Source organism: Ammospiza nelsoni, chromosome 22, assembly GCF_027579445.1.
Source record: "Ammospiza nelsoni isolate bAmmNel1 chromosome 22, bAmmNel1.pri, whole genome shotgun sequence".
In the NCBI taxonomy this organism is placed as follows: domain Eukaryota; kingdom Metazoa; phylum Chordata; class Aves; order Passeriformes; family Passerellidae; genus Ammospiza; species Ammospiza nelsoni.
The window spans coordinates 2,120,759-2,144,386 of NC_080654.1; the positions used below are offsets into that span (position 1 = coordinate 2,120,759).

The following is a 23,628-nucleotide window of genomic DNA, read 5'->3' on the forward strand; positions in this document are numbered from 1 at the left end:
TTCGGCTCGGCTGAGCTCGGCACGGTTCGGCTTGGCTCGGTTCGGCACCACTCAGCACAGCTCGGCTCGGTTCGGTTCGGCTCGGCTGGACTCGGCACATCCCAGCTCGGTTCGGCTCGGCGCGGCTGGGCTTGGATCAGCTCGGTTGTGCTCGGCGCGGCCGGGCTCGGTTGGACCGGCTCGGCTCAGCTCGGCCCGGCTGATCCCGACACATCCCGGCCGGTCTGGGCGCAGCGCGAAGGGGGAGGCGGGCGCTGTTCCTGGAAGAGCCCGGCCCGGGGAGTTGGTCACATTCTTGGCCGGGATTCAATGACTGAGGCAGACACCAACAAACAGAGGGGGGGAGGCGGAGGGCGGGAGGCTGAGCCCGCCTGCATTAGCTCAGCTCTCAGGCACTCTCAGTCACTGCTGGAAAGAGGAGCTGGGAGGATGTGCGCGCTCTCACCGCGGCTCCCCACGGCACAACGAGAGCACCGGCAGAAATAAGGGAAGGAAGGCGAACCGCGAGCCGAGGAGCCCTCCCAGGCCGAGCAGAGGGAGCTCGAGGGGCAGCGGAGCCGCTCTTTGCCCGTGCGGAGCCCCCGCGCCGCTTTGGCTCTGCCGGAGATCTGGGCCTTTTCTCCTGCGTTGTTCCTTCCACAGAGCGAGCGTGCTGCCTCCTCCTGCTTTTTACTTTCCTCCCCCGCGCCTTCCCTCGGTGGATATGGACAGAAGGGGGATCACTGCAGAGAAGCAGCAGCCGCCAGAACATATTTGAGCCCCGGGTGCTCGGAGCGTGGCACAGACTTTTTGTGTTTCTGTGGGTGGTGTGTGTGTGTGTGTATGTGTGTGTGTGTGTGTGAGTGAGTGTGTGTGTGTGTGTGTGTTGGAGGTGTGGGAGGAGGGATTGGTTTGCCTGGGGGTTGGCTGAGGGGGTGAGTGCTCGGATGAAGACCTCTTTTTGCCGTGATTCTGTGCTCCATCGGGGCAGCTTGGAGACTTGGAGGGATTGAAATTGTAACGCGAAGCAAGAGGAAAGAAAGAAGAGAGAGACACGCATACAAAAGGATTTATTTCCTCTCCGTTAGTGGATTGCTGAGTGAGAAGGAGGAAAAACACAAGGGTGGGTTGTTTTATTTTGTTAATATTTTTTCCTTTAAAAAAATCCCTTAAGTGGATTTGCACCAGGGTGGAAGATAATTGGGGATTTTTGCTGTTTGTTTTGGGAATAGAAACTAAAAAATGGAGACTGTAAGTAGAAGCAGCTTCCAGCCTCATCCAGGACTGCAGAAGACCTTGGAACAGTTTCATCTGAGCTCTATGAGCTCCCTGGGTGGCCCTGCTGCTTTCTCAGCACGATGGGCACAGGAGATGTACAAGAAAGACAATGGCAAAGACCCAGCGGAACCTGTACTTCATCTGCCCCCGATCCAGCCTCCTCCGGTCATGCCTGGTCCCTTCTTCATGCCCTCGGACAGATCCACGGAGAGGTGCGAGACCATCCTGGAAGGGGAAACCATCTCCTGCTTCGTGGTGGGCGGAGAGAAGCGGCTTTGCTTGCCCCAGATCCTGAACTCGGTGCTCAGGGACTTCTCCCTGCAGCAGATTAATTCGGTGTGTGATGAGCTACATATTTACTGCTCCAGATGCACTGCTGACCAGCTGGAAATCCTCAAAGTCATGGGCATCCTGCCCTTCTCCGCTCCTTCCTGCGGGCTCATCACGAAAACTGATGCTGAGAGGCTTTGTAACGCCTTGCTTTATGGTGGCACCTATCCTCCCCACTGCAAGAAGGAATTCTCTAGCACAATTGAGCTGGAGCTCACGGAGAAGAGCTTCAAGGTGTATCATGAGTGCTTTGGGAAGTGTAAGGGACTCCTGGTGCCAGAGCTTTACAGTAACCCCAGCGCAGCCTGCATCCAGTGCTTGGACTGCAGGCTCATGTACCCACCTCACAAATTTGTGGTCCACTCTCACAAATCGCTGGAAAACAGGACTTGCCACTGGGGCTTTGACTCTGCAAACTGGAGATCCTATATCCTCCTCAGCCAGGATTATACTGGGAAAGAGGAGAAAGCTAGACTGGGCCAGCTCTTAGATGAAATGAAAGAAAAATTTGACTATAACAACAAATACAAGAGGAAAGCCCCCCGGGTAAGTGGTGCCTGTAATTTTAAAGGGGGCGGGGGGAATTTCGGTAACGTTCATCGTTATACCCAAATTGTTACCAGCTGCTTTTCCTTGGAGTCATTTTGCAATTTTAATCGTGTTCTCCATTCTCCCCGCGTGTGTGGAGGAGCAGTGCTCGAGATGGCACCTCTGTTTCTCTGCTTGTGTTCTGACCGCGGTGGTTGGAGTTTGTTTAAATTACGTACGTGTATTTGTATATTTTACTATGTGTGGACCTTGATCTTTGAAGCCCATCACGCTGCCCCAGACTTTATCTGGCAGTGCCTGATTTCGGGTCTGTAAGGGCTTCTTCACTCTGGGGTCGAGGCAAGGAAGAAGGCAGAAAAAGGGAACAGGTACCGATGGCTCCAGACACAAGTCCGTGCACTTTTCTGGTCGATGGAGTGTGGCCAGGGATGGACGTGCGGGCTGAGTGCTCTCGATGCTTGTATGGAAATAAAATGTGCCTGTTAAGAAAAAAAAATTGTGCCGGTAGTGCAGGTTACTGATTTATAGATGAAGTGTTCAGAACGTGAATGGAGAAGTTCCTGCTTTTAAAGTATCCCTGCGGAGCCTAAATTTCCCCAGCAGACAGGCTTTTGTATATTGGATTATGTATACATCCAGCAAATGACTCTGTCTAGGGCCAGCTGCAGCAGCTCCTTGAGGTGTTCCGTGCCGTGCTGAGCCAGACAGCTCAAGCACATTTTTTTTTTTTTAGGTGCCACTTGTTTTTCTTTCAGTCTGAGCTGCCTTTAGATCCCAGAATCCCTGGTGTGTGGGTGGGAGCTGCCTTGGCATCTGGCAGCGGTCCTGCTCCATGGGCAGCGGTGCCGCAAGGCCGTGGGGACTCACAGACACCGGCACGTCTGTCTGGCTCCTGCCCTGGTGCCACTGGCTGGGGATGAGCAATTGTGCTTCCTGCTCCTTCCCCCGGTGCGAGGGCAAAACAAACTCCCGATCCCGAGTTCTCCCCTGCAGGTTTGTTATTCGGGCTCTGCCTCGCTGTCAGAGATTGCCAAACTTTGGGGGTTTGTGTCTGGAGTGCAAGGGCAATGCACAAGCCTGGAAAAGAGAAGATGTTTAAAGGTCACTGTGAAAATTTTGATTTAACTTACCAAATTCCTGTTTAAAGGGGTAGACACACACTCTGACTAAGATAGAGTTGTACTCTATCTTTTTTTTATTTATAAAAAACGTGCTACAAAAATATCCAAGCAAACCCCAGATTTTTTAAAAAATATGCTATGCAAACAGTACAATAATTCCACAACCAGTATAGGAGGCCTAGCAGCCCATCTGACCGGGCTGCACACTTCTGGATTAAGGAGCCGAGTCTGACTCTTCCAGTTTCTCTCCTGGCCCCCGGCTCAGTCCTTGTCCTCACCCCTCCTCTTCCTCCCCGGCGTGTCAGGACGCTGTGACAAAGCTGGGCTGTAATGAGGCACATTATCCCCGTGGTTGGAGGTGGATGTGTTTTTAATGGCTTGTCTATTCTCCGTCAGTCATGTGCCGAGATGGAATGGTGGGGTAGATCTACATGGATGTGAGAGGAGAATATGGCTCTCAAACTGGAGACATTTTCATGCTAGGAAAGGAATTGAATTTTCTAGGGCATGCTTCGTTTGGGAAGTAAAATGAAGAAATCTCCACGTTGTTGTTGTAGAAAGGTCCTGTTCCCCTGAGTTGGTCATTTCAAGAGTTTAAAATGAGTGTTAGTAGAGAAGTGCTTTCCTTTTCTTGCAAGGCTTTTTCAGTGTTCTCTTCAGCTGCATCCTTTATCCAACACCTCAGGCGAGGCTGCAGAAGGAGAACAAGCAAAGGTTACTAAACCTTGGCTGCGCCTCGGTTTTTTTGGGGACCCTTTCATAGGTCCTAGTTCAGAACATGAGAAACACTTCCCTCACCCCCCGAAATCTGCCTGGAATGCAAAGTGAATTGAAGATACCTAATAGTGAATGCCAAAAATTGTGTGAGGAAATGGTGGCCATCTATTTTCTGGAAAATTTTGCCAGAAATCCATCATGAAATGCTAAAGTCTCCTGTATAAATTCATTTGGAAGGTGGCAAGGAGTGAGGTGGGGAAGAATGGTGTGTGCTCAGACTATGGAGTAGGGAAAACAGAATGTTTTACCTCATATTAAGTTCCAAGGCCTTCAGGACTCTTGGGTTAAAGCAGTGCAGTCCTGAGGAGACCCTGACGGTGCTGGCAGAGTTCTGTACTCTTATCCTTCCTTTTCCTGAAGTCTTTTTCCATTGGGCTCAGCCAACGGATATCATATGCTAAGGTCATTTGTGTTGTAGCAGTGTGTGTGGATAATTACGGAGAGATTTAATCAGGCTCTAAGATTGGTAGGCTGTGGCCAGGGGCAAGTAACATTGGAGTAAAGTTTAGATGCCTGGTGAGGAAGTGACAGGATGGTCCCATTCCGTGTGTGTCAGATCCTGTGTGGGTTTTGTGTGTCTGTGGGGCTCTGGCTGTCTGGGGATGAAAGGGTGAAGCACATGTGTCTTTGTGGTGGGCTTCCTTTTTGATGTAGATCTCAGCTTTGCTTTGTTCTGTTTCATACAGAGGTGTTCATGTGCCATAAGCTGCTGTGTCAGATATTGGGTTTTCTGCTTTCAGGAGTGACCTTTTTCGCAGTTTCTCAATTTATTTATTTCTGTGTGTGTGTACACACACATTGCTTTGTGTGGTGTGTTTCCCCTGGGGCTCTGGTAGTATGTTGGTAGCATGGGATGCATATGACCAATTTTATGGCTGTTTAGGCAGCAGTGAGTGTTTTGACCTTTTCATGTGTCTCCATGAGGTTTCTGTGATGAGGTCTGGAGATTTCTGCCAGCACAGCTCTGCCTTTTAAGGGTCTGACTTAAATGGAGGAGCTGGGTTGGCACAAGCCCCTGGTGCAGATTCAGCATAGTGGCAGAACTGCCTTTTTTTCTCTCTTTTTTTCTTTCCTTTTCATTTTTTTTCCTTGGTGTGATTTTAAAGCCGTGCTAAAGGCGTAGCTTTTCCTAGATATTTCATTCCCAGTGCATATTTCTCTCTACATCAAGTATCTGTAGTGATATCCATCCTTCTGTAGGAGATGGATGTGTGGATGCTGAGATCTCCTCTCTCTGTCAGGCCTGTTGGTTGAACAAGACTCCTGTTGCATTGTCTTGCCACTTGCAGAGGAACCCTTTGTCCAGACCTGTGTGAAGTCAGCAAAGGGTCCTAACCAAAAGCTGGAGGGAGTTGTGACAGCTGGGGCTCCCCACTAGAGCAGAGACCAAAAAGGCCTCAGTCACATTCCTTACACTGTTCTAAAATTTTGGTTTTTATATCCTCTTGTTCATGCTTGGATGAGTAACTGACCTCCCATAGGGTCTGTCACCTTGATGCCACTTCCCAAAGCTCTTTCTTCTCTCGAGCTGTGTAACTTCTCCATTTTACTGACTTTGTGTCCTTCTCTGGGTGTTCCACCTTCCCATGCAGGGTTTGTTGTGCTTCGCTTTCTCTGCACCAGCACAGCTTTTACTTGGGTGGGTGTCCTGTTTCCCTGCCTGTCTCATCTCATCCACCATTACTGCTGTGGAGCACAACCAAGAGAAATTCTGGGGTATTTCTAGAAATTCAAAATGTGAATAACCTGATGGGGTTGCAAAACAGGGTCCTAGAAATCCAGCATGAGTGCCAAAGCCTTTTCTTGGGCTCAGCCCCTGGTGCGTGCTCTCCTGTGGGACCGAGGTGGCCTCGGTCTGTCTGTGGCACTGCTCTCCAGTCACTCTGTGTGACAGCCAGCTCCCTGCTTGCCTCACATCAGGATGCTGCACTCACACAGAATGAGTTCAGACGCAGCCCTGAAGGCTTCGTTGGTTGCTATTTCCAGAAGAGCGGGGTGGGTTCAGCTCTGTCTATTTTGAACCCTTTTTCTCCAATACTGAACCGAGCAACGTTTGAGGGCACTTTGAGATTCCCCACCCGTGTGCCAGACGTGCACCCTGGGCAGGACTGGCTGTGAGCAGGGCCCAGGAGAGGCAGAGCTGTCCTTGCACGCGTGTGAGCACACCCACACACCCAGCGCTGCCGTGTTCCCACGGTTCGAGTCCCAGCAGCACTTCTATGAAGTAGCTGGAAGCCAGGAGCAGCATTCTGGGTACTGACACACAAATGAGCACATGAGGCCTCCCACTTTATTTCACAATGCCTCCCAACCCAGCGCTGCCACAACATGCAGCTCGCTCAGCTGGAGGAAGGTTTAGCCAGGTCAAGTGTGCAGCAGAATCAAAGAACCCAAATTGCTGCGAGCGGGGCAGCCGCGGGTGGAGGGAGGACGTGGGCTTTTAGGTGCTGCCCAGGGCTTGCTGTGCTGTGCTTTATGGCCACCTGAAAGGCTGCAGGAGTGGAGCTGGAATTTGTGTCTTATCCTACAGTTCTGCCTTCTGGCAGTAGGAACCTTTATTTGTTAGTGGGTATGTCCTGTGGTGGGTGCAGCAGAGCGATTCTGAGTTGTGATGTTCAGACTGCAGGATGGCTTTATTCCTCTTGGTAGAAACTGATGGGAAAAATACTGTTGCAAAATTTTGTCCTGACAACTGGGAGTTCAGTTGTTTGCCCATGGAATGTTGAAGTCGTGTGTAAAAATTTAGAAGTCTCTATAACAAAAACATTGCTGTCTTAGGGCAGTAGTTTAGTTCAGAAGTCTTTCACAGCTTAAAAGTTGAACTTCAAAAGTGACACCAGCTTGAATGAAATCCCGTGTACCCAGGGAGAGGACGGTGTTTAGCAAACATCAGCAGTTTCTTCCCAGGCATGCAAACAGTTTTACAGATGTTGTAGATTGAGAACAAAGCAGCAGGTACGTGCATGTGTGTTGGACAAAGAGTTTGCTGCCAGTGATCTCATGGTGTTGAGTCAACCACGGCTCTCTCTTGCTCCAGAAGAGTTCCTAAGTTCCTCAAGTCAGTTCTCTTGAATTAGGGTGGGAATTATATGCAATCTCTGCTTTTGAAAAAATATTTAAACCTCTGCCTCTCCCTCCATTGTCTGGGCTGTCTCACTTGCCTCTCCATTTCTGTGGTTTCAGGCTTGGGCGTGTGTCCTGCCCAAACAGTAGCACGCTTTGAAGATGCGTGTAAACACGGCTTCATTTTTGGATGTGCTGGGAGCCTGACACCTGGTCCCTGGCAGGCTGAGAGCCTGGTTATCGCTGGCTGGGGCTGCCTGACCCGGCAGGGTGTGTTTGCACTTGCTGAGAGGCGCCTTTGCATCGGTGTTGTAAAAGCATCTGGAGGCGTCTGCGCCAGGCTGCTCCCAGCGTGTCCGGGCAGCGCAGCAGGGCTGCAGCCTCTCCTTGCTTATCTGCACCCCAGGCACCAGCTCTGCCAGGGCAGGGCCTCCAGGGCACAGCCACGGCCTCTGGCTATCTGCAGTGTCCAGTCTGACCAAAACTCACTCTGTGTTCATCTCCTGATTTCACACAAGTGAAGGGTTTGAGTGGCCCCAGTGAAGGGCTGGCTCTTACTGGGGATTGAACTCACATCGCTGGCTCAGCTGGCCAGGCTGCTTTGCCATCACATGAGGAGCTGTGTCTCCATGTGTGCAGTACTAAGGCACAGATTATGTTTTTCATGTTTGGCTTGGTTTGGTTGTTTTGGTTTAATTTTAAAGCACACTTTGGACTTGACTCTAATTCTTGTTTAAGAGGGAACCGTCATGGAAGAGTTACACCAAATCCAATAGGGGATCTTGGGAAAAAAGTAGACAAAAATGACTTATACTGGATTGTTGAGAATTTATTGATAGAATCCCTCAATTACTAGGCTGCTGATCTGTTTTAGCTGAGTGGCCATAGAGCACTTAATTCAAATTGATCTTCACATACAGGAAGCTTTACTTTAAAATGTAGAAATATTGCATGTTTTTGTTTGAAATCTGTCTATTAGAGCGTGTGTGTTAATGATACATTTTATCAGATAATATCTACTTTGTGTATGTTTTGTGTATATGGGTAATGTGTATTATGTATTAATGAATCAGCACCAATTTTTTAATGCTATTCCACTCTGTCTCTAATACAAGCAGTGTATATTCTTGGAAAATAATTTCAGAAAAAATGTTCAGTGGTCCCTTCCCTTCTTCTTTACACCCTGTGCATTCTTGTATGCCTTAAATTTCATTGTCAGCATAGAGAATCAGACTCAGATCATCCCTGAAATCACCTGCTCTGGATCTTCTGGAACAGAGCAGGTTAATCTGAAGGTTTGGGGCTTTGGGGCCGGTTCTGCAGCTCCCACTCAAGAAATCAGCCCACAGTAATTGGAACCAGTTCACCCACAAACCACAGCAGACTCGTGTGTATCAGGCTCCTTCCTGTGTGTTGGCTGGCAGAGAGCAGGGGCAGATCTGAACCAGAATGTCCCAGTGCTCAGGCACAGTGGCTGCACTAAGTTTAGCTGGATTTTACAGGACTGTGCTGAGATCCTGTAGTTCTGCTATTGCAGTGTTTTCATTTTGCTCATTAATGAGGATTTGATGTAGAAGACATTTGGTGCTCTGATCCTGGTGAATTTCCTGAATGGGGCAACTGGGAGCTGGCTTCAGACTGAAAGAGTCCTGTCCTGTTGGTCACTACATGCAAGATCTGGTTTTAAGGTTGTGCTAGAGATCTACCATAGAGATCTTCTCTTCCTGTATTTAGGATTTGTCAGTTATTGTTTTTTATTTTATTTTTTATTAATGAAGAAATATATCTAAGGTTAGCATAAGGAGCAGCCTTTTCTGCAGGTGCAAATTCAAGGACCACGAGCTTGGCCTCGGAGTCACATCAGGAGCAGGGATTGAGTGTGCAGCTTTCCTTGGCTGTGGGGAATCCTGCTGCCTGATAGAGGCTGGCCCCTCTGCACTGAGATAACGATTTTGCTTTGACTTTTGGTTGGATGAGGTGATGAAAACACTGATACTAATTTGAGCTCTGATCCTGTCAGTGTGTGATGGACAGAGCTCTTGTGGGAGCCAATGGGAATTCCCATGTGTGGAGCTGTTATCATCGCCTCCATCTATGGCTTGGTTGCTATCCTGTAAAATTAGGCTTCTCCAAGCACTGGATGCATATTAACACAGCCTGATAAGCTGCACAGACATATGTTCTGGGAAATAAGGCAGGTCCTGCCATCCCAACTCAGGCAGCCTTGTTCTAACAGTCCTGTTTAAAGTGTCAGGGAAAACGTGCACGAGGCTGGAGATTCTGTGTGTGTGTGTAAAAATTGCAGCATCATTCTGTAAGCTGGAGGTAAACAGCAAAGGAGCTAATCAATAACCTGGGCTCTGGCTTTGTTGTTTATTGATTTATGTACAGTTACCTTTGCACATGCTTTGTAGAAAATGGGACTTGTATGTTTGGGTTTCTGTAGTTTTTTCTTTAAAAAAAATGGAAGCTGTTTGTGTTTTGGTATGAGAATCAGCGCCACTGGAAGCACAAGGGCTGCTCAGCCTTTAAGGGTTAAAAGACAGCAGCAATATCCACAAGATAAGGTAGAGGCTGGTGCTTTTCTTTTCCTGGGGAGGACTGCAGTGATGGATTCAGGGGCTGTGGTACCCTGTGCTTTGTTCCTCGCCCGCTGTTCACTCACTGGTATCGTTTTATAGAATAAGGTCATTGACTTGGATTGCTTCTTGGTTTCTCAACCCTTTTCACCAGCCAGTTTGTGTAATGTCTGTCTGAAGCATTGAGTAAGGGCATTGAAATAGCAGACAGGATATCAAGTGTTCGGAAGTCTGGATTAAGTATAACAGACAGTTCTGGCTGCGAGAGGGGAGCAGCCCCTGGAGCTCCCTCGCTCAGGCTCTGTGCAAACACCAGAGCAGAGCTCTGCAGCCCTGCTCCAGCTCTTCCCCTGTTCCCTCCACACCCATATCATTAATGGTGTGTGGGTGCTCCTCTTTTCTAGATATGCCTTCCTTGTTTCTTAGTGGCGCAGAATTGTATGTAATAATGTCTCTTTCTAAGGATTACATAAGTTGAAGATGATTTCTCCACTGGGAGAATTATGCAAGTTTAAACTGAAATGTATTTAGAAAGCTTTTATGTGTGTGTTTTCTGACTCGCAATGCAGAGGGTGATTTATTTGCATCCTTAATTGAACAACATCTGTTGGGCTTGGAAGAAAAACCATTTCATATCTTTTCACTGTCACATCCTGCATTTTTATGAAGCCCTTTACCCCCTCCACTTCTCACATTACCTGTGTTCCAGGTGCTGATTTCCAGGTAGATCTCTCATGTGGTGTGGGATGTTCTGGGCTCTGCAGCATTCCTGATGCATGTCTGCTGCAGTGTTTGCTTTCACTTGTTGGATTTCAGACTCACACAATCACTGAGCCTGGAAAAAACCTCTGAGATCCTGAGTCCAGCCCCTGATCTCACCTGAACGCTGTGTAATGCTGCTCTTGGTGTGCCCTGACCATTTAGTGAGGAAGTTCCTGCTGCCCTTGAGCAAAATCAAGGTTTGGTCCCAGGAGAAGAAATCACTGCAGTCAAGAGCATTTATTGAACTTGAAGAGAGGGAAACAGCTCCTTGATCAGTGTGAGTTTCTGTGTGAGGCTCTTGTGGCACCTGTACCCTGCCAGAGGGTGCCCAGGCCAGCAGAGCTGCTCCTGCAGCTCCAGTGCCTTTGGGAGAGGCACTTTCTGTCCCTCCCTGTGACTTCTGCAGTGCTGCCCTCCTGGTGCTGGGAGCTGCTGTTTCCAGGGTCACAACATTCATTCTGCTGAGTAATAAAAAATACAAGTTGCACAGGCATCCTGCTGCTTACCCACACAGAGGTTGTAATAGTACCAATTAGAAGCGGTGAATTACGTTAAGTAATTAAAAAACTAAGTATTCAATTTTTCTAGGTTCTGTATTTTTTCACCCTACAAAATTTTCAAGATTGTTCAGGTTTACCTGTTCATAGCAGTAAAATAAGTTTTATAGCTTTTACACAGAGTAGTGGGCTAAAAAAGGCAAAAATTACACAATATTAAGGATAAAATATGGTTTGATTTCAGTAACCATCACTGATGTAATGAATTTCAGACTTACACTTTTGTTAGTAAGAATTATATGTTAAACAGGCTTTTCTGAAGCACCATCATTCCACAATTGGAAAACTCATCTAAGTTGAAAGATAACAGTGTCATCAAAAAAAAAAAAACCCAAAAAATTGCCATTTTTAACTCCCCACTGGCAGTTCCAGTTTATTCAGTGAATTATCTCACCTGTGCTGGTATAATTTAGAAATACTCCTTTGAAATAACTGTGTTTAGATGGTGCAGAGCTGCTGGGAGAAGTAAATCAACCTGAGAGCAGCCCAGACTGCAGCATCAGGTCCATCATTGATATTTCTTTGTGCCCATTCAGTCACTAATAAGAAACATGGCATGCAATGAGTCCTTGTCCTTAAACAGCCAAAGATTTCGTTTTATTTGGCTTTTTGCCCTTTTTTGCCACAACAGTGTAGTTTTTTGTAAAACCAGTGGAGCCAAATAACCTTTGGGCCCTTTGCAGTGGCAAACAGTGATAGAAGTGGCGTAAAGTGCTCTATTTTACTATCAGTGAATATGCAGAGCTACTACTCAAAGGCCTTGGCCCTCACAGCCTGCAAATTAGGTGCTCTTGTGCAAAAACCTTAATTTCTAAAAACATTTCTATGAAAATCTTTTTTTATAATGGATTCATTGATCATTCTCTTGCCCTGTTGATTCTAGAGCAAAGGTATTATGTAGGGGACTACTGAGTTCTGAAGGAAAAAATTAAATTATATTTTTATTATTGTGTAGTTTTATACTTTTATTATATAAATTTTTGATTACAAAATGAAACTAAATCAGTTATTTAGAGTATAACTGATTTATTTTGAGGGGAAGAAGAGGTAGAGGGAGTTGTCAGTGCCTTAACTACTATTTACATGTATTTGTTGTATGACTTGCTGCATTATTTATAGCATTAACTTATTATTGTGTCTTTTAAGTAAATTTGGTCTTTTTGCAGTTTTTGAGCAATTAACCTAGCTGTGATGGGGCTTGAAAGAATATCATCTGCACACCTGTTTAATGTTAAAGATGAGGCATTCAGTGCTTTGTGGCTTTAGCTTGAAATTCAAGTTGCTTTGAGTCATCCCTTTAGTCTTTTGTTTGGGTGGAAAAAAGGAGTGGCAGCAAAGGGCCTGCAGCTAAGAAATGAAAGAGTTGAATTAGGTTTTAGAAATGTTAGTCTTGGCATTTGGGCCATTTGCATTTGTAGAGATCGTCAGGCTTGCCTTTAGTTGGGCTTGAGCAGTTGGGGATGGAGAATGTTGCACATCTCAGTCCCTGCTCCTCCTCAGGGGCACTCGGAGGAGCTGGGGGCTCTGGGCTCACCTTTCCACCACCTTTCCACCACCATCCTCCTGGGGATTATTGTTCCACCTGGATTTCCATGCTGAGCTGCTCAACTGCCTCGGTTTTTTCTAATTCTCAGAGGGCTCTGCACTCTTAAATCACCAACTGAGTCACAAACATGGGACAGAGCTGCTACCAGACAATCACAGCACTCTCTGTTTCCCTTATTTTGGGTTATTTTATTTGGGTCCTTTGGGAATGATGGGAATGACAGATAATTACACATTTTCCCTGGCTGTGATTGATCTTAAAGAGTCAAAGTGTTTCCTTGTTGCTGCAGTCTGGAAGTTTGCTCAAACCTTCCATAAATTCACAGAGTTTAGTGGTGGAGAGGGACAGACATTGATATTTTTTCTCCTGTGGTTGTTGAAATGAAGGAATTGGGGTTTTCCAAATAGAAATGGATTCTCTTGGAGGCAAACTCATTTTTTGTATAGATGAGCAGACAGTGATGATGGGTTCAATAGGGGGAAATGGAACAGATCTAAAACGTTTGCTGTACTTCTGAATATCACTACAGGAGTAGTGGCTGAGTTCTGTGACTCAGTTCTGCACTGAGTAGTGCAGTGAGTTCTGTCCTCATGTTCCTCACAAATCTCTGGGAATTGTGTGAGCAGCCCAGGCTGCTGTGCCATCCCTGCACTGTTGGTCCATGCACTCACACTTGTGAGAGAAAAGAGAAAATTCTGAATGTCCCTTTGGTCCAGACCTTGAGGGTCTTTCCTCAGTTCTTTTTCTGAGATGCAGCCAGGATAACCTGTGTGATATCAGTGCTGTCAGGGAAACCCTGAAAGGGTCTGAAAGGGAAGAAATTGGAGCTTCCCTGCCCCAGGCCCTGCCATAGATTCCCCCCTGCCCCAGTGCCTCACTCCATCCTCTCTGGTTTGACTCCACTGAGGTCACTGCACTTATTCAAATTTATGAAAATGTAAAAATCACTCCCAAGTGTGCCCAGGTTTTCCTCACTGGCAATGATTTGAGGGCCACATTCTGCTGAGATGTTACAAGTGAAAATTTCACTGGAGCTTTTCCTTTCAGATGTCTATTTGAATTCTGCTCTTACAGATTTACATGCAAATTTATAATTGAGGTTTGTAAAAAATTTTATCAAATTTGCCCTTGTTAGCTGGACTAATTTATTGGTGCAGTTTTCTCGTATTATAACATCATTTGATTTCAGTAGAGTCACACATAACTCCATATATCCCTTTGTTTCTAAGAGGGATGCTTATTCATGTGCTTGTAAAAGAGCAGCTGGATCCCATCTTGGCAGATGTGACACCCTTACATTGAAATTGCTGTATTTTTTGTAGGTTTTTTCCCTTGAAAAAAAATCTCTTATTAATTAGATCCCCCTCGCTTTTAAACTTTTTTGCTCCCTCAGCCAAAATCTGAATCTTCTGTGACATCAGAATTAACTGCTGCAGACAATTGTGATGTCACAAATCTCAGGGAGGAGAAATGTGGAGACACGCAGGTCCTGCTCAAACCAATTCCTTAACTAAGAAAAGATTGCTGGGTTTTTGTTTCATTTTTAAAGCCAGAAACAAATTTACCTTAGATTATCACAACAAAGTACCAATTGGATTGATCCAAATTCACTCTCAGCCATCATGGAAAGGCTTCTCCAGGCTGTGATTCCAGCTTGGGCAGAGGGAACTGCAGCTCTGGGCTGGGTCACTGCAGGGCCAAAGCAGAATTGCAGCCCTGAAAGATTCGCTAAAGACCAGCAGGGCAGAGCCATGTCCCAAAGGAGCAGTTTGCAGAAGTAAATTCATAATTACCAGCTCTGTTGCTCCTCTTCCTGCTGCTTTGGACACACTTGGTAGCTCTTCTTTTTCTTTTTTTATCTTTTTTTTGGGGAGCGTGGTGGTGTGTTTGTTGTTGGGTTTGTTGGTTTGGGTTTTTTCTCCAGGCTCTGTGCCCGGGTGCATCTCGGGATTTCCCTTTTGCTGAATGCGCTGCTTGTTCGAGAGGGAGGAAGTGAGGTCCCTTCTGGATTAGGAGGGAATGGGGGTGGAGGGTGGGGAAATGTCCTGTTTCATATGCAAAGCACACTGAACTGAAAAAACCCCACATGAAAACCTTTGAACAAAACCATCCATGTCACAGACTGGCAGAGCAGCTGCTGGCTTTTTAGGGAGAATATTAATGTTTCAAAGACTTACAGAAGCTTTTAAAAAATGAGATAAAGAATTTATTTTATTTATTTTAAGATACAAGCTGAGGCAAAAAAAAATTCTTATCAATATCTGTGAATGGAATGTGCAATCAGCTGATGTGACACCAACTTCCACACAACGTGGTGAGATGTTATGATCCATACTCTTCTTTTGGAGGCTGGAATGGCCCTGATTCTCCAGGTGTAAGAGCTGTCACTTGGAAAGCAGATTATTGAAAGGAACTCCTAGAACTGTTTTTTACCATGTGGGGAAGTTGTGTTCCTGACTCTGAGTCTTTACCCACTGTGAAAAACATCATCTGACCTCCTTGGAGCAGGGATTCTGCCAGACTGGGTTCATCCTGCACACTTTGGGTCGTATGACCGATAATTACACATTTTCCCTGGCTGTGATTGATCTTAAAGAGTCAAAGTGTTTCCTTGTTGCTCCAGTCTGGAAGTTTGCTCAGACCTTCCTTAAATTCACACAGAGTTTAGTGGTGGAGAGGGACAGACATTGATATTTTTTCTCCTGTGGTTGTTGAAATGAAGGAATTGGGGTTTTCCAAGTAGAAATGGATTCTCTTGGAGGCAAACTCATTTTTTGTATAGATGAGCAGACAGTGATGATGGGTTCAATAGGGGGAAATGGAACAGATCTAAAACATTTGCTGTACTTCTGAATATCACTACAGGAGTAGTAACTGATTGCAGTGAGTTCTGTCCTCATGTTCCTCACAAAACCATGTTGAAAATCTCTCCTGAAAATTTCTATTTCATTCAGAACTGGCATTGTCTTTGTCTTATAACTTAGTTTATGTTACTGAGCTGCCTTCCTGTACAAGGAAGTGCTTGTGTAATGCCCAAGCCATTCCCATTCCTCACTGAATGATATGCAAATCTAGTCAATTAAGCAGGGGGGATTTAATTAGCAGTTTAAGTTCATGTGTGAAGTGTCTTGCCTTAATTACTTAACAGTTTTGTTGCAAATTTGCTAAGGTTTTTTTTTTTTCCCACAGAACTATCAAAACTGTGATTATATTTATTTATTTATTTTATTTTTTTTGGTAATATTTTAATATTTTCCAATCCTGAGCATTGTCCAGTGCCTTTAACCTTTGTGTGCATGTGTCCCCCTCCTTCTGCAGCTCTTTTCAAACCTGAGGGGACAAAGCAGAACTATGGTTATTGTCTCAGAGCAGAACAACACATACAGAAAATCCTCAGGAATTTTGGAGTGAAAAGCCATTCATTGGTTGGTTTTTTTGCAGCTAGGTGACACCATTCCAGTAGTATCAGTAGCAGCCTCATGTGGTTGTCATGATTCTGTTGAAGGGTGGCTTTTATTCCATGTTCTGCCTGGCCAAGGTGCTTTTCTGCAGCCCTGCAGAGCCCAGGCTGTGGCTGGGTCAGGGGCTGCAGTGCTGCAGGTCACTCAGTACTGATACAAACAAGGTTTTTGTGCTGACATCAGGCCTGGTGAGGTTTTATTTCGCATATATTCCATCTATTTTATTTCACAGATATTCCTGTGGAGTACCTGGGTGGGTGAGGCTGGCTGGGGGATGTGCAGGTCCCTGCTCAGAAGCCCTGACACAGAGCCCAAAACACCTGTGGGTTTGTTATGACCCATGGAGCAAATTACCAACCTTCTATGAAGAACAAGCCACAACAGTTTAGGTGGAATAATAGTGAAGTTATCACAGGGTGAAAAAGTCAATTTTGGGGTTTTTAGAATGGGGGTTCAGGGGGCAAGATGGAGGAATCTGGGCATGTCCAGCCTTTCTTCTTCTTTTTCCTGGCCTCCATCTTCTGCTGTGGTGTTGGCACTTTTGGATTGGTTTAGAGTAGAAGCTCACAGGTGATGGGTATTGGAAAGTAATTGTAAATATTGTACACATAGTTTTTAGTATAAAAGATAACACCAGAGTGCCTCTGTCTGTCCTGCTGAATGGACCTTGGCAGGACAGGAGAAAGAATTTTATAGATAAGAAACAATCAACAACCTTGAGACTGAGAAATGAAGAGTTCTGACTCCTCCTTCAAGTGCCAGGCTGGGAAAAGAGGCTTTATAATTCCTCATCAGTACCTTGTGAAATTTTGTTTTCCTCAATGCACAAGCTGCCTTTAACTCTGTGTTGTAGTAGTGACATCCTGGGTTTAGAACTTTCAGACTTGAAAATGGGGTTTCTACCAAGCAGGAGTTTGAGACTCATGGGTAGGAAAGTGCTGCATTAGTTCTAGTGACTAATTCTCACATCTGGGCATCGTGGAGAGAACAGATTTTAAATAATTCAGTGCACAGATTGAATTGTCTGCAGTAGGAGGGTTGTTAGAATCACTTCACTCAGCAGACATCCAGTCTGGGCAAAAGGCTGGGGTGCTCATGTTACTTTCAGGTCCTTGGGTTAAAGGATTCTGTTTAAAGATTTACTGTAGCACCCTATGATGGGAAATTCACCCTATTAATAATTCTCTTTATGGAGACAGGAGTCCTCATTTCATGTAACTGCTCTTTGTAAATTGTTCTGTGAAACAAAGCCATCAAAAAGAAGGAATGAAACCACTTCACTTCTTACAAGCAGAGACTGAATCCTGAGTTATCTCCACCACCCCAACCCCCAATATTAGTGGAAATGTCAGAGGATCCTGTCATACAAAGCACTTCTCCCTCTCCACAGACTTGCAGCACATTTCAGATTGGCCTGTTCAGGTCTTCCTAAGCACAGCATAAGGGGCTCAAGAAAGCAAAAGTTACCAAAAAACATGGAGTGACCCAACCTATATGATTTGCAAACAGAGGTGTAAATGCTGTGATTCGGAGTTTTCATTTTGCTTTGAAATTTCATACCACTTCTAAAAATAGAATAATATAAAATACTCACTTTTAATTGCATCTGTTCATTCCTTGATTTTTTCCTGTGCTTTCCCAAGCTACATTCTGGAGGCATTTTCTGCAAATTTATTATTATTACTAATCTTAGTAAGACCCTGCATTGGTGCCAGGATATTTTTAAAGAAATTTCTTTCCAGTTCAGCCAGGGCAACCCCTTTGTTGAACCTTCCTTTGGATGGTGTTCCCATGTGCTGCAAAGGCGCTGACACATGACCTCGTTACACACAGAAAATCCTAAATGTCCTGCCCCTTGCCAAACCTATCACAAAACTACCCATCACCCCCTTTTCAGGATCCCAGATGGTAAATAGCAGCAGGAGGTGAAAGGGGAGCTTTGTCTCCATTCTGAGGCCTGTTTTAAGTATTCTGTGTCTGTCTGTATCCCTCTGCTTTTCCCACTCTGCCCATAAATTAGCAAGCCAGCTTTTCTGACGAGGGAAGACAAAATGTCCATAATCTGCAGTAACATCACCTACTCAAGAGAATGTTTTTGAACAGTTCCATTTATTTGATTGTGATCTCTCTTGGTTTTGGTAGAACCTCTGCCTGCCCTCCTCACTGCAGCACTGAGGGAAAGGCTTTCCCCAAATACCAGGCTGCAGTTTATAATCTCTGTGCCACTTTTGGAGTTTACCTACAAAAACAAAAAACCCAAACCCAGAAAAGAAAAACCCTCCAAAGATCTGCTTGTCTGGCTGCAGTGTTTTTATAAAGCCAGAGTGGCAGGAGGAGCAGCAGTTCCTGCTGGATGGGGACTGCTGGGAGCAGCTGGGGGCTGAGCTGGGAGGGGATTTCTGGGCAGGGGATTCAGCAGCAAATCTGGGACCATTTTGAGAAGCTGTGGGGATGCACCAAGCAGGATATTGTCTCTGCACACTTCCCATGGAGTTCCCCTCACTGGCAACAATTTCCTGTCCTCAGTGCAGGAAAGATGATGTTGGCTTTTGTGCAGGGGGTGGTGTGGTGAGAGCTGGGCTGGCCTTGGGGCAATAGCTGGGTACCCACCTGGGTTTGGGCTGGCAGGGGTGAAGGATCTGTGGGATTCACACTTTGAGCATCTCTCCAGTATCAAGCTGACCTAAACACGCAGGGATAGGAGGCTCAGAGGTTTCTGTGCAGGTTTCACTCAGTGGCTCCTGCTCAGTAGCACTGATTTACGCTGCCCCAGCCCATGTCCTTGTTTGTTGGCACAGGTTGTTTGTTTTTCCTTAATTAAGATACTGCATTCTACTTATTCTCCCTTATAATTCCCCAAGCACCCTGCATTCATCCTGAACCTGGAATCTGGCAGCTTTGTCAGGCTCAGATTAGTCTTTCCTCTGACCTGGGCTGCAGCTGAAGTAATGACTTTCCAGTTTCAGCTGACTGGAAATCAGAGGCTGGTGAACTGAAATACTGAAGGCTTAATGAATTCCCTGGATTCCCTGGTGGTTTTTTGGTACATCTTTATTTTAAACTGTTGAATATTAATAAGGAAAGGGGAGTGGGAGTGCAAGGCCTGTTTACTGTCTAGTACTTGAAAGGGATATTCTTTTTTATTTGTTTGTTTCATTTTATGTTGCAAATATTGTTGTAGAAATGCTGTATGTTTGCCAAGTTCCTACCTAGCCTTTGGATGCCAAGTTGTTGTCAGCTGGGAAGCTGCTGGGAGGGATTTAAAGCAATATTCCCTCTTTTGCAAATGTGGCTCTCAAACCAAGAGTGAGTTCACCTTTGACCATTTTTAATGAGACTTCATTTTTAAGTTATGAGGAGAATTATGAAGAAGAGAGAGAAGAGCTCAGGTATCGTTTTCTCCTTTTTTCTGGGTAAGGTTGCTTTCCACACTGAAGGTTGATTAGCAAAGGTTTTTTTTTTTTCCTCCTCTGAGATCTCCTATGTTTCTCCTGACCTGTAATTTTATGTATAGTCATCAAGTAAACTAGATCTGATGGGCTCAGTTCTGACATGTTGTGTTTTGACAGCACATTTTGTTCATACTGACTCAATACTTTTGAAGCTGTAGTTGCTTGGTCACTTTAATTTGACATATACTTAGCTGCTGCCAAAACTCCTTTTGGCTTCTCCCCTAACACCAGCCTACTGTTCCTGTCACCTTCTTTGACTGTCACTGGTGCTTTTATGGCTGCACAATGTGCAACAACTCACCAGGGAATCAATCTGCCTGAAAATTAGTTGTTATATAAGGGAGAGTCACAAAAATTAACTGAACAAATGTGCTGTTGAGTGCCCAGCAAAAGCACTTTGGGGTTGTGTGTTGCTGTTTGGGATTGCCAAAGGTGTTAGAGTTTCACTTAAAAGTGGGGTGTGTTCATGGTTTATCCTTTATCCTAAACCCCAAAAAGATAAATAACAGATGAACAATGGTGGGAGTGTGGGTTAGAATCAAACAGTGCTTCTGTAAGTAATCTGTAATCTATTGAACTTTTGTGTAGTAGATATGGCTGCTAGAGCTTGGGTCAATGTCTTAACACCTTATTAGGCTCTTGCTCTAAACCAGGAGCTTCTGGAAATGCATTTTACAATTTTTTTAGAAAGGCTTTTGATGGATGAAGCTGTAAAATGAATAGAAATAGTGTCTCCCTCTTCCTTTTTCCTCCTACTCAACGCTCACACACAGTCAGCCCTGGGGTCTTTTCTTTCTGTGTGGTTGGCAGAATAGAGGAAAAGAGAGAGAGCAGGAGACTGTCTGGGCCCCTGGTGCTGTCAGGAGAAGAATAGCCGTGCTGTTAGTGCTAAATCCAAAGGGACAGCCTGGGAGCTGTGTGCTGCAGCAGCCAGGGGCTGAATTAGTGCCATTTAGGCACTGCTAAGAGGCTAATTGAGTCACTGGTACTTGCTGATTAAACCAGCAAATCCAATCATGTATGGATGTGCATGTTTGGGTTTGGTTCTGGGCTCCCTGGAAAATAGGCAAGCTGGGTTTGTAACTCCTTCCACTTTGGGCAGGTTACTCAGGAGCTTAAGGAATATCAAAATTATTGTTTTGGGGAGAGCTGCCTGTATTCCATTCTTCTCCTCCTCCTCTTTGCAGTAGGATTGGATGAGAAGGCATTAAAACAGTTCCATTACCAATGGCTGAACTCCACCAGTTTGAAAAACACTGCCTTAAGTGAGCCCTGGGTTTAATGTGGGATAATCCAAATTGGGAGGTGACAGAAGGTAAAGAACTGAAGCCATCCTTGGTGGGTGATAGATCCGTGCCACGTGGGGATGACAAACAAAGCCTGTGTTGGAATTTTGGTTGGCAACCATCTCCAAGCACCCCACCTTCTCAGAGGTGTGTTAGTAATGCACAGGTGGTGCTGGCACTGTGTAATAATGAGGATTAGAATGTGGGCAAAGAGAATTCTTGGTTTCAGTGGGTGAGAAGGGGAGTTCATCGAGAGTCTTTTAAGCTGACCTAAACTTTATTACACCCTTGCCATGTATTTTCTAATCCATTTTCCCTCCTGAAATGTGCCCACAGGCAGGCCCTGCTTCACTTCTGCTCGCAGTGGTTGTTATAATGATTGTGGCTTGATTGACTTCAGCAGAATTATTCCTAATTTGCAGCACTCTGACTGGAGAGCAGAATTAGATTCTTGTGTTTTTCTTTGAAGTATGCAGAGCTCTCAGGGAGGCTGTTGTGCTGAGGGCATATTGCTTTCAGTGATTCTTTTTAATTTCGTTTTTAACATTTAAGAAGAATAAGACGCCTCTCAATCTAAACCAGAAGGACTTGTATGAAAAAATAGTGAGACTCAGAGGCGAATGGTGGGTTCAGAACCTTGTGAGTCACTGCGGGGAGATTGACGGTTTGGGAACACGAGCGCGGAGGAGTGACCATGGGATGCTCAGGGGCTGATGAGATAAGGGAGTCTATGGAGTGGCAGCACAGGGGTCAGCAGCAGCGTGCATCTCATTCCAGAGTTAAACTCAGGCATTGGGAAATGGCATTCCTTGATGGCAAACACAATCTGACAGTTCTCAGCTAGCTACAGTATTCACCTCCTCCTCCTCCCCCCCCCCCCCCGGTGCGGAGCAGTGGGTGCCTGGGAGATCGTGTCTGTTCTTGCCTTCAAAGCAGCAACAAGAAAATATTTAAAGCCACAAGCACACCTTGGAGGCTGAGCAGGGTAAGTCAGGTTAGAGAGACATTTCTGCACTGTAAAAACTGTGTCCCTGTTGAGGCAGCTCTGTCCTTGGGGCAGTCAGTCTGGTTTAGCTCCTGCTCAGGGATTACAAACCCTTCACTTGATGTGGAGCACTTCACTTCTGTCTTTCTTCTTTGTCTTTCTTTCTTCTTTCTGTGTATGTGAAAGAATTTCCCTCTGTTCATGGGCAGGCCTGAACTGGATCAGCTCCTGGAATTAACTACATAGGAGTTCATTCATCCCTCCTCTGGAATTACTTGGTGTTTGCTAGGTATAACTTGTTCATGGGTGGTGTTATTGTTATTACCATAGGTGCAGGGAGGTAATGCTGCCTCAGTGGGTAGGGCAGAGCATTGAGGCAAGAGCAGGTTTTTATAGTCCCAGCTCCTGACACCACTTAACTGGGTGACCTTGGGCAAGTTACTTCCCTAGCAAGTCACCTCACCTCTCTGTGAGCAGGACTAACAATATTTACCTCCCTGCCCAACAAGGCTCTTAAGAGGAATTTTGTGAAGCGTTTTACATATAGACAGGAGTGTGTTAGTGCTGAGAGTTGTTGTTTCTTGATGAATATGTATGAAAGGTGCCAAGACGTTACCTCACCTTGGCCTTCACACGTTACTCATTACAGGCTTGTGGTTGCTCTGAATTTAGGCAGTGGCAGAGACAGGGAGTGTTGTCCTCAGAAGCTGGTGACGTACTCAGAAGAGAAAGTGCCAAACAATTTTTCCTCTAATTAGCACTGTGTTAAAAGAAAAAGGTATTTATTGTGAATATGCAGTCCTTCTGGTGACATTTTAGGGATGGGGCCTAGGAAGGCTCCTGTCAAACTAAGTCTGTACTATTTTTCTGCAGAGCTTTTTATGAGATCCTACGATGGAACTCATACTGCTGAGGGAGGAGAAATAATGGTGAAACATTGTGCTGTAGTTTTATTTTTGATTCCTGACAACTGAGCTTTGACAGGGGAATCAAGAGCACAGCCCCATGAGGAGGTTGCACAAGCGCCGTCTCCAGGGTGTCACTCCCCTGGTGTCAAGGAAAACTTCCTCTTTTCATCAATTCTGCACTGCAGCTGCTCTGAAAGGGTGCTCAGGGCTGGGAGGGTTTCCAGTTTGTAAAGGAGAGACGTGATCCTCATCCCATTGGATCTTTTGGGCAGAGTGGGAAAAGGGCAGGAGCGCTGTGAGGGAGATCATCACAGATCTGGGATGGGGAGGAGAATGTTCTTAGGCAGAACTCAGGAACACGGCCTTGTGTAGGGCTGCTGCTGCCCATACAGCCAAACCCTGCTCACTTTATCATAAATGTGTGTTCCCAGATGTCACATGAAGAACTTGTGAAATCATTTTGAAGATTTTATGGATGTTATTCTTGAGCTCTGCCAGTGTTTTGTTCCGTTTCTCTTGTGCTGTCTATGAAAAAGAAAAAAAAGGAAGGAAAAATTTTTGATGGTGTTGCCACAGGACTTCATGTTTGGGTTGCAGCTGTTGAAAGGCAGACAGACCTGAGTACCAAGTGCTTTGTAATAACATCCCAGCCCTGCAGTCCAGAGGTCTTCTCAGGTGATGTGACTCAGTGGTGTAATGACAGCTCTCAGATAACATCTGTCCCTGCTCAGAGCCAGCAATCTCAGCCTCAGTCTGCTGTGTTGGCAAGGCAGGTTTAGGTCAAAGAGAAACCTGTCAAAGCTCTGATCTGAATGGAGCACTGGGCTCCTCCTCTGCTGACATCTTTGGGTTCTGCTTTTGGCCAGGGCATTAACACTCATCTCTGGAAGCCCATGGTGTTCACTGCACATGGAGATAAAGAATTAAAAAGTGAATGTGTGACACAAAGAAACATGAAAGGCTGTAGAGTCAGCCAAGCATTGCTGTTGTTCTTA

General features: G+C 45.6%; 1 protein-coding gene across 2 annotated transcripts in view; it reads left to right on the forward strand.

The window, feature by feature from the left end:
• The first annotated feature begins 427 nt into the window (after window positions 1-427).
• SKI (SKI proto-oncogene) overlaps window positions 428-23,628 on the forward strand; it is a 100,908-nt gene continuing 77,707 nt past the window's right edge. Inside the window, exons 1-2 of one of the 2 annotated variants that reach the window (XM_059487406.1) lie at window positions 428-1,102; window positions 1,212-2,133. In XM_059487406.1, coding sequence (XP_059343389.1) covers window positions 1,222-2,133 — 912 coding nt within the window. In that variant the 5' untranslated portion in view covers window positions 428-1,102; window positions 1,212-1,221. Of the gene's footprint in view, window positions 2,134-23,628 lie in introns of both variants that reach the window. The other variant, XM_059487405.1, reaches the window with a different exon arrangement.